The 11,545-nt window shown below is 39.1% G+C and overlaps 1 protein-coding gene across 4 annotated transcripts in view; it reads left to right on the forward strand.

The window, feature by feature from the left end:
- Window positions 1–10,629, forward strand: part of ELF1 (E74 like ETS transcription factor 1) — an 87,917-nt gene extending 77,288 nt beyond the window's left edge. For 3 of the 4 annotated variants that reach the window (XM_033052597.1, XM_033052598.1, XM_033052599.2), the window contains exons 8-9: window positions 562–1,023; window positions 8,943–10,629. In XM_033052597.1, the coding sequence (XP_032908488.1) occupies window positions 562–1,023; window positions 8,943–9,558 (1,078 nt within the window). In that variant the 3' untranslated portion in view covers window positions 9,559–10,629. The remainder of the gene's footprint in view (window positions 1–561; window positions 1,024–8,942) is intronic. The other variant, XM_033052600.1, reaches the window with a different exon arrangement.
- Window positions 10,630–11,545: the final 916 nt, after the last annotated feature.

Consider the following 11,545-nt stretch of genomic DNA (forward strand, 5'->3'; position numbering starts at 1 on the left):
TGTGCAAAGTAAATAGACAACCATGGAGCTTCCATCTTATCAGCTGGTAATTGTCCAACTGAGCTGTATGCATTTCTTTTCATTTTCCTTCACCTTGGTGTGAGTGATTTTTAAGTTGTTCTACTTTGTAAATATAACAGAAATAGTGCCCTTCTGTCCTGTTCCCTTCACTTTGTTGTAGCTATAATATCTCCCTGTGCTCACTGGTGAATAAACACAAATTCAGATAACTGACAGAACTGTAGGAGGGAAAAAGAGAATTGAAAGTTTTATGCAACTTTTTTTAAAATGTGAGTTGATAGCAGCTCTGCCAAGTTACGGAGTTCTTTTTCTCCTCAGAGTTATCTGAGTTTGAAGTTAAAAGGTGGCGCGAAATACCAGTAAAAAAGCTGTTTGAGGGAAAAAGTATACTATAAAATTGGCCACTTTTTATAATGAAGAAACTAGACACAGAAGTTTTTTTAACTTGCAGGTGCTATGCTTATTTTCCAGGACTTTTGTTGCTTTGTTTTGTTTTTCACAAAAAAACTATGTAATTTGATGTGTATGCACTTTAAACAGATATTATTACCAAAGAGGAATCCTTGCTAAAGTAGAAGGTCAGCGCCTGGTATATCAATTTAAAGACATGCCAAAAGATCTCATCTATATTGATGATGAAGATGCGAGCCCTAGCACTGAATCATCAGATTCAACTCTGCTCTCACCTGCTGTGGCCAACAGAAACCAATCAGGCAGAACTAGAGCGTCTGCAAATGCAGGAACAAAGGGAGGATCAACTTCAGTGGTAAAAACAGGAAACCCAAAGCCTGCTAAGCTGAAGGAGCAAGTAGAAGTTGTACAGCAGCAGACACCTGGCTTGACTTCAGAAGTTTTGAGGACAATGCAATCTCCAGTACATCCCACACAGCTTTTTCGGACAGTTCATGTAATGCAGCCATTGCAGCCCCTCACAGAAGGACAAGCAGCCGTAACCAGTAATGTTCCAGATGAATCGTTAAATTCCTCAGTTCAGAATATAAGGTAAGAAAATGTACAGAAAATAAATATCTGAATAATAATAAATTCACTGGATGATGCCTAGACAGACTTGATTCTTTGTTTTGCTTCCAAGAAATGCTATTCTTCCAATTTGATTGAAGTGAAATGATGTCTTTATGGCTCATCCTAGGAATTTAGAGTTACTACAGCGTAATATGACAGGTACACACATAACTGTACTGCCTATGGTGAAGGGAAGCTCATCTTGGTGTTAGGCCCAATGCATATCATTTAGAAAGGAAAAATAAACAACTTCTCTTTAAAATTGACATTGTCAGTTCTGTCCCACAGCAGAAGCTGTGTTTTCATATCTGCTTTTACACTGGTGTCTTTGCTTTTGAATTATACATGGTGGGTCTGCACGATAACTTCAAAATTATTTTCCTTCTTACTTCTTAATTTTTTTTCATAAGAATTTTTGTCATCTTTTGCACTGTCCCTAGTTACAAGGAAAAGCTCCATATTACCTACTGCATTTTGCTGCTGTTACAAGAACAAGTTCTTCCAATTGTAGGAAACAATTAAGAGAATAATCCTTTGGGAGCTGTGCATCTGCAGCTATTTGGGAGACAGTTATGCTTCCATGCTTAATCTGTAAGTCAGCTGGCTAACGCTACACAGCACTTGTATCATGATTCTTTTGTACCTACCCCTTAGTAGCAGGATTTACTTGTAAAAATGGACAAGGACAATATAGTAAAAGGAAAGCAGTACAGACATAATTGAGTCTATACCGAACCACATAAGTCAGCAGAACAATATTACTACATATGAATAGGGGGGAAGTTCAGCAATTTGCAGAGTTAAATAGCTCTAGGCTAGACCTACCCTAGATTATGGATCACAAACAGTATCAGTGGTATGAGTATAAGGAATGGTAACAACAAACAAAAGTATATGTAAGACTTAAGGCAGGCAAGAAGTCCAGCCTAACAGATGGAAAACTATTCAGTGACATTATGACATCCACTTATTGCATTACAGTATTTCCCAGTCAGACCTTAGGTAATAACCTAAGGTAAAAAATAGTAGAGATGATACATGTGTGAAGTTCAAATGAAACAGAAGCCTTAAATCCTTGGAATTCTGTATTATGTTGGTTCACATCCATTGTTTTTAACCAGAACATTATTCCATCAAGTCTCTAACTGTACTTAGCCAAGATGACAAAGTGAAGGAGTTAAAAAAGAAGCATCAAACCTTTTCAGAATGGTATAGAAGTACTGCTGATTAAGAAAGTTTATACTAAAGGGTCTGAGCAGTTAGAGTGAAAATAAAAACTACAATCCAGATTTTTTTTGTATGCTTTTAACCTGGTTGGGACAAGGTGCAAAATAGGTGCTGATGAGTCATGTGCAATAGACACTGCCCATTCCAGGCTCTCAAAATACAATTTATGACAGATATATTTCTGCTCAGCTTCAAAGGGCAAGCTTCAACTAGTTAGTTGAGGTAGAATGACACATTGAACATTTTTCAGAGCATATGTTTTACATCTTGTTTTATAATAAGGCTGAAAACAAAGTTTGTTCAGACAGCTGTAAATCTTAGGCTGATGAATGTGTTTGTGTACACATTCTGAATTGCTGCAGCAGGGCTTCCATAAGGGTTGAATTGAATGGTCTGCATGATTTGAAAATGTACAGCAGGTATGACTGCCACTGTAGGCTGAGAATTGACAAATCTTGTGATGTATGCACGCACTCTGTGGGGTTGTAGTTGAAGTCACTTTTTAGCGTGGGAATCAAGAGGACAAATAGCAACTGGTTGTCAGTTGCTGTTCAGTGGCTGAGGCATGTAAATAGTCAAGATCCTTTGGGTAAAACGGCAACCACGATCTTGTAATGATCCTTAAAAGGTTTTCTGATGCATACTGGTTAATGGTTGGGTTCTGCCTTGAAGCATTAACATCTTGAATCCATATAATCCGTCTTATGTAATTTAGTTTCTAAAGTTTTACTCATGTAAATGTTCAGCCTTCTTCTTCATGGAAATAAATGTTTTTCCCTCTGCAGCAATTTGCTTCTGTTCTGTTGTGAGAAGAAAAAAAAATAATAGAGAAAATATCAAGCATCTTTGAGGTCAAAACAGTTGGTTTCTTAACACTTAACCCTAGCCTTCAGAGAATGTTTGAAAATCCATCTTCTCTGCGAAGAGACTTGGTAAAAGAATCATGTTTGAAGATTGTTGTGAAGTGCTTGTGTCATCATCCCTGACCTGCACTAGGCAGCACTGCGTGATACAGACCACTCCCAAAACATCTCTGGGAGAGTATTGCAGCCCAAGGCCCAAGTTCCCCAAAGCCTCTTGGCATTTCTCAAAGGAATGGGCATGTTGATGTAAATCTGTGGTTGACTCTTCATGTGACTTCATTTATAGCTGCACAAAGCTTGTATCTTACTCTGAAGTGGAAAGGTCTTGGCTTTTAGATGGCTTTTGATGTGCTTTTTGGACAAGTTTTGGTGGTGCTCTATGAAATGGAGGCAAGGAGAATTACAAAGGATGAAAGTCTCTTCTTCAGCCCCAGTGCTTAAACAGAAAGGCTGTGATGTGCTAACTGAGGCTTGGGAAACAGGGCAGGAGCAGGGTCAGGTCAAGCAAACTGGGTTTTGCTGACTGAGGAAAACATCTAGTATCCCCAGTGGAACTATTCGGAATTGTAAACACACTGCTGGTCTGCAGGTCTAACTGTTCTGGCTCAGTGTCTGCAGGCACAGTTACTGCAGTCTCCAGTCGTGCAACTGGGAGCTAAGTTTGGCACCACATCTTTCCAGTGAGAAGACAAAACCAAAAATGTCTTTCTGGATGAGCATTTTATTGCTTACTTTTCCCAATGTGCCAGCTTTTATGAGGAAGAAAAAGTTTCTTTGAATTTTGTGCTTGTAAAATTATTCTGTTTTAACCACAATAACTGACACATGTTAACCAGAATACCTGGATTATTGGAGTAAGTGTGTTTGGCCTTGGAATTAGGAGGCACTGGCCTGGGATTCAGCTCTATGTACACTGAGCATTAAAGGGCATCCTTTCTGTAGCTGCAGAAAGTACACCTCTCCTGTTGGGCTAGTGACCTACCTTGCCGAGGGCATCCTACAGGGCTGAAAGGTGTCCATGTTTGGACAAGTAAATTTCTCCCTTAAATGATGAGGGCTGCAGGTAAGAGAGATGTACTTTCATTTACCTTTAATCTAGAGTAGTAGTGATTTAAGATGGAGTTGCTTACAGTTCAGAGAATATCATGTAGGGAGTAATTTTTAGTTATATGTCTGTCTCTGTTATTAGCTGTACAGGTCGTGGCTGTGAACCTTCTAACTGGTAGCTCTATATACCAAGAAATTTGCAATTAACTAACTTTTGACAGACCCTGTGCAATTTTTTAGCACACTTCAGGTTTTAATCTGTTTCTATCAAAATTCAGCTTGCTGTTTCTTTTCTGTACTTGCAAGTTGTCATTGTGATAGCTTGGACAGAGCATGTTAGAAGGCCAGAATCCTGACTCTGTTCTGTAGCTGGGGGAAAGCTAATACAGGCCACAGAGTACCAGTGGCATATGCTCTCAATTTTCACTTTGAATGGAAGAACCTCAACATGATGAATCAGCCACAGTTTTCATCTTTATCTTTTTACAGCCTTCAAAGTAGAAAATTACTTCTGAGGGTGACACAAGCATGGATTGCAGTGGCAGGATCCTGATTCAAGAGGAGGAGGAAGTAGCTGAATGTGAATCGTGTTTTTTTCAGGGCATGAGCATTCTGTGTAAGAATAGCAATGAAGCCAAGAATTCCTGAGGGAGGTGCTGCTCAGAAATAGGCTGATGTGGTCTCAGTGAGCTTCTACAAGAAACTGTGATTTAGCTTACAACAGGGTGTGTTTCTCAGAACACAATATGGGCAACTTCCATCACAGGAAAGACTTTGGTTATAACCAAACATTTTGATTTTCCTATAGCTGAAGAAGACCTTTTCTTAAGCCCACTTCTGATTTAATTTCTGTGATATGCAAGAAGGTGTCTGCTTATTGACAGAAAGGACTACTGTGTCATCTAATCAGTGTAATCTAATATAATCAGATTAGTTTTGTTTCTGCACAGTAAGAAGATATCCATAGGAGCTCTCTTTCTTTGGCACTGCTGAAAGAGATGGAGGTTCTGCAGGTCTGTTAGTAGCAAAGTCCCTGAGTTTTAATTCAGGTGACTCTGCAGTTTTGAAAAATTCTGGAAAGAAGACTGTTAGGCTTCATAGTTCAGTAGAAAGGACATCTTGAGAGTTGAGTCCTCTGCCTCTGTCCTCTCTTACCTCTCTCTGTATATTTCTTAATATTGCTTTGTTTCATGTTATTACTGTGCTGTAAAATACTCTGTTTACCTTGGCTTGCAGCTTCAAAATTTTTGGTATCTTCTCCATATAATAAATTTCACATAAATTACCATAAACTTGTTTTTCTTGCCTGTCACTATTTACCTTTTGATGAACTTATAAGATACTGCACAATTCTAGGCCATTAACAGTAAAAAATGGCCCAAGAAATAGATGATCATTTTCTGCCAATCTAAAATGACTTCAGGATTTTTGTCATTCCTTTCTAAGTTGTAATCAGATTGTTTTATGGCAGCATTTCCTTTCCATCACTGTTGCTCAATATTCTTGTTATTTTTGAAACCTCAGCAGCAACTTTTAAAATAATCACCCGAAAGATTTGTATCCTAGAGAAGGAAGGCTGTTAGCAAAATGCCAGTGAAATTCAGAAACATAGCAAAATACAGACTTAAAAACACCTAAAATAGTGTAGCCCGGTGTTAATAAATCACCTTAATTATTGTGTGCTTTTTTTTTTTTGTAAAACAGACAAAACGAGTAACCAAGCTGTAGCTTTTCCAATTGTATTTAAGACAAATTGTTTAGGGAGATAGATTTTTAGTTAGTAATCAGGTTTAACAATTAAGGCAAATGTCTTGCTTGGCCATCATGAGCATAAAGAAATATTTATGATGTGCTTATACAGATACCTGCTGCATGCTTCCCTTGTCGCAATTTTATACTGTGTGTGTATGCATATATGTGTATGTGCAGGTTGATATACATGTGTATCATGTATTTGTATCTTGGCTGATGGAGAAGACAACACATCTGGAGTAAACCTCAGGCACAGGACTGCCTTTCAAGAGAAATAAAATGGCTTAAGTTTAATATGCAGATACTAATTAGAGTGTGCTGAGACAAATGGTCTGGTTTCGTGTCTCAGAGCTGTTGCTCCTAGTGCTTTGCAGATACCTTTATTGATTGGATGTAGTTCACACATTTTGAGTGTATCCTTCAAAGCCACTTGGTAGCTAGTAGCTTTTATTTTTACAAAACAACTACAAAACAAGGAAGGAGCTTCAAGGTTATACTTGGAGGGCATGCTAGCACAGGCTAGCAGCTTCAGCACCTGCTTTCAAAATTGCAGCTATTGAGTTGTTCTTAATCCTTCAAACTCAGGTAAGTTTCTTCATGGATTAGTGAACTGGCTTGGTATCTATTCTAATACTTTTGATGCTTTTCTAATGGATAGTGTCAGTTATCTCTCCTCCATAGCTGTTCCACTTGCATTGCTGGTCTCTGTAGACTTTCCTGGGTTGAGCTGTGCCTATCTGACATTTTGATTTTATTGCAAGTTTATTTAACTGTAGTAGTTTCATTTTGTTTTATTTTTTGAAGAACCTAATGGATGCTGTCATCCTGTTGCTACTTCTGACAGACAGTAGTGACTTTTTTGTCAAGGTCCCAGGGGAATTGCTGAGGGAAAAAAGTAATTAGCACTGATAACCCTTAGGAGACTTGATATGAGCCTTGGTACTGTCATTCTGAGCCTTGCCCTTCAGGCTGTGCTGTGCCAGCACCAAGTAGTTCTCCGGAAATTTGAAAGAAAGAAGCAATCACTCTAGTTGGTGCTTCACCTTCAACCAGCCCCATTTCCATGAACTTCTTCCTTAGGATATCTTCTGTTGTGTGAAAAAGGAGCTCAAGAGTGACTCTGGTATCAGTCACGTCAAATTTTGTGTCATGGTTATGATGGCCATTGTGATAAGACCTGCATGGGAGCCTCCTTGGCAAGGATTTGGATTTGGTTTGCTGTAGCAGCGTTGCTGGGTATTGTAACTGTCTTTCTTGGGAGGAAGAGAAAGCTACAGAGGGAAATTTTGTTTCTTTTATTACCAAGCCATATGAGAGCGGGATAAAAGATTGCCTGCAGCAGGGACTAGCAGCTGGAGGGTCCTCAGGGCAGCACCTATATATTCTAACCCTGATACTAGCAGGGTTATTGGGCCTGCTCTTGCTGGAGCAGTCTTTGGAGCTCTGCTAGAGCCTTTCCCAGAGGACTGTGCCGAGTGGATAGGAGAAATCCTCTACATATATTCTTGCACTTGTCTCTGCTGCTGCACTAAGAAAGGGGGAATGCAGCTCCCTATGTGGTTGGACTATGGCCAGCAGCAGCATCTGCATCCACATTGTCACATAGCTTCAGTACCACCTGGTCCTGCTTTGGTAAGCTTTTGGTTGCAACTGGGTAGCCAGAGTATGCTTTTAAATTGAAGTTTTGAATATGCTGAATTGGATTGGACTGGTCAGTGGCTAAATGCTGACATGTAGACTTCCAAAGAGCTGTGAAAAATAAATCCTATATGGGTAGAAGGACTGTGGAATGGACATTCCGTGGTTGATATATGGCAGGCAAACCTTACAGCATATCTGAGGTCCAGTCTTCAGAAAGAAGAGCAGAGAATATTATTGTGCATGGACGTGAAAGTACAAATGTTGACAGTAAATTGCTTTCCATCTAAAGTGATTTTGGCAGGAGTAGAAACAAGCTGGGGGTAGAGATAGTTAATTTTTTTTTTCATTTTTGAGAAAACACAAGGGAGAATTTAAGACAAAAAGGGGGAAGAGGGCAGGCAGGACTAAACATTGAAGAGAATCAGGAAGATTGGAGAGAACTCTGCAGGACAAACAGAAGGAAAGAAAGATTGCCAGACAGCATGGCCCAGTGGTGTGGAACAAGCTATGGCAGGATCTCAAGGCAGTTACCCTTCCTTTCCTCTCTCCCTCCCCTGGTATCCATTTATATTTTCCGGGGGGTTTGTTTTGTTTTCTTTTAATTTGTGTGTCTAGAATGTGTTTCTATGTTTAAGTCACTGCTGTGCACTGCAGTAGCTCTGTACTCCAGCAATGCAGCTCTTAATCCTCTAATGTTGTCCCCACAGCTCTACATCTATAGACAGTAATGTGGTACCCAAATCTGTTAGCCTGCAACTGATGGAATCACTCCTAATTTAAAATGATGTTCTGGAAGCAGGTTCTGATCAGTTATTTTACCAGAAGGTGTGTGTGAGCAGACAAGGAAATCTGTGTCCTGGAAGTGTGGCAAGGTTGTGCCCTGACACTGCTACCATGTGGATACTTTTGAATATAGTTAAATGTATATGTGGATGTCAGGACAATCAAGCCCTGACTTGCGAATTATTTAGGCTTGTGATTTATTAATTACTTGGCACAATTTTTGAAACTGATGGCAGCTGTTTAGTGAGTTGTGCTTTTGATGTTGGTCTGTGCTTGAGATGGAGGTCTTGGATGTGATTCCCACATTTCCTGATGAACCACTGAATGTCTCAAAGGCAGACTATTCAGCTTGGCAATGGCAGTATTATTTATGCAGGGTACCTTTGCTTTGGGAACCATCTTGCTGAGTTCAGGGGTCAGGTCCAGTTCTTGTTTTATTAGGAGAGATTCTGCTACCTCTTTTGGAAATGTTGGGTAAATTAAATGTTTATGTGGCCAAATGTTTTTTCTATAGTAAATTCTGTAACTATTTTTTCAAAATTCAGCATGGAAGTGTTCTGACCCAATAATCTTCTCTAATCTTAGCAGGACTTTACAGACTCCAACCCAGGTTCCAGTGGTTGTTTCTCCTGGAAATCAGCAGCTGCATACTGTAACACTCCAGACAGTGCCTCTTACTACAGTGATAGCCAGCACAGATCCAGCATCAGTAACAGCAGCACAGAAATTCATTTTACAAGCCATTCCTACTTCCCAGCCCATGACGGTTCTCAAAGAAAACATCATGCTACAGTCTCAGAAGCCAGTCTCGCCTCCTTCCTCGATTGTGCTGAGCCCAGCACAAGTTCAGCAGGTGCTCACCAGCAGCGTGCAGACAATTTGCAATGGAACAGTCAACGTGGCCTCATCTCCATCTTTCAGTGCCAGCAACCCCGTGGTGACATTCTCACCCAGCAGCTCACAGGTGGTGTCTCAGCCATCGGGCACGGTGATCACTTCGGTCATTAAAGCACCAGACACGAAGCAGGTTGGCATAAAGGAAGAGGAAAAGGAGGAGAGTGACAAAGTAGAGGATGCTGAGCAGTCAGAGCAGAGATTCCAGCAGCAACCATTTGTGATGGTAGTGTCCAGTTCAAATAATTTCCCATCTAATGTGCAAGTGAAGCAAGAAAATGAGCCATTGGAGCCCAATTTGTATTGATAATTAAATAAAAAAAAGAAAAAGACCCTGTGGATGATTATTTTCATAAATGTGATGGGACCTTTTCAGTTATGTATATATGATTTGATTCTGAGCATGATGTTGCAAAGCTACTCAATTTCTGCAGTTAATTCTTAGAATTCACGCTCTAGGATGGATTTTGATTTTCTGTTAATTGCTAAATGTGTCATATAAATAAAATTATATATTACTCATTTTTCAAAGTACAGGCATGAAGGAACATGCTTTTTATGCTACAAAAACTTTCTCCTGAGGTTGTTGGCCAAAGTTTCAAACTTCTCTCTTATTTTGTTGTCAGTCTGTTGCCCATTTATATTGCTGTAATGTTATTGTAACCTTTTCTGTTTAATCTGTATGTGTATCACCTTTGGAAGCAGCACTTAATTTTAGTACCACAGTTTCATTCCATGTGTTTGAATTTTTATGATCGAGTATCTGTTTCATATCAGTGAATGACATCAGTTTTAGACTTTGATAACCAGGTATCCTCTTGCATTTTTTGCAGCACAAGCTCTTGTGTGTGCAAAATTGAATATACACTCCTATTGAGAGTACTCAAAACATATATTCCAGTAATGGACAATGCCATGTCTATATTTTATACGAAAACATCAGATATATTTAATTACAGAAGCTAACAGCATCACTACAGGTGCAAATGTTTCATGCCATTTTGCGACTATGAAGCTTAACAATCTTGCTTTCTACTTCAGATTATTTTGTAAGGGGGGAGGGAAATTAAATATATACAATTTATGCAGGTTTTTGGAGATTAATACTGCTAAGAGTTCTTGTTTTTGATTGTAAATACTGTATATTCAATGTTGCAGGGAAGTTTTTTCAGCTAATTTTTTCCATACAAATTTTTGATAGATGCAAATAAGATCAATAAGATTGTTATGTTTAGAGGTCTAATGTTATATGTATTCATATTACTGAGTGACTTTGTATTTAAAGACAAATTTTTAAATGATGGAGCCCATTGAACCTTGGGTCCTTCTTTTGTATTTTTAATTGGTTTATTATGAAAATAAATCAAATGGAAAAACATTTTTCTGTATTTAATCTGAAATGTTTTTTATTATTATAATATTTTGACAGTCATCATAAATAACTAAAATACAGTGAGAAACAGGACAACATGATTAGTCTGTGTGGGTCTGTGATGGAACATGAGCAATTCACAAATCACTTCTGAACAGATTTGAACACAGTCAGTGTGCTGTTGGTATCCTTTGAAACAGCAGTAATGGATATTTTTGTAGCTGAACTGAAGATTGAGCTAAATCCAGGAACTGGTCTTAAACTTCTCCTTTTCCATCACTTCCCAGTACCTTCCAGACAAACAACATAAAATTTTGAGAGTAATTCACAAAGGTGGTTGTAGCTTGTATGATACAACTGACAGCCCGAACTATTAGGGCTTCAAAAACTTCCATGTTGCAGTGTTTAAGCAGAGGGTAAGGTAATAATAAATATGATGCCTGGTATTATGATTCTATCAGTATGAAATGAAAGGGAATATGACTTTCTAAGACTGAATTAATGTTGGAGTTTTGTTGATAGGTTAGTAAGGTTAAATATGACTTTTAGCACTAGCACTAGAAAAACTAATAGGATCAGAACCGTGGCAAAGGGAATATGGTCTTGCTGCTTGACAGAAGCAGCTCTACAAACTATTGGACAAGTTCTCTGCCATAGCTGCAGTGTTAGTTCAATGTTTGTTTGTTCCCTCTGACTCTTTACAGTCAGGCTTCCACCTGCAAACCCAGTGCCTCACCCCATTTACAGGAAGGCTGGTCATACGCACACTGGTGGTTGTTTATCTGGCAGCGCTCCCTGCAGCTGGGGAGCGCTGGCAATATTTTCAGGAATGTGGATAAGCATTGTGGAATTGTATCTGGTAACACTCATCCCGAGCGCTGTGTTAGATTGACAGAAACACTGGAAAAGGAGGCTAGTTTTT

Source organism: Catharus ustulatus, chromosome 2 (assembly GCF_009819885.2).
Source record: "Catharus ustulatus isolate bCatUst1 chromosome 2, bCatUst1.pri.v2, whole genome shotgun sequence".
Classification (NCBI taxonomy): Eukaryota; Metazoa; Chordata; class Aves; order Passeriformes; family Turdidae; genus Catharus; species Catharus ustulatus.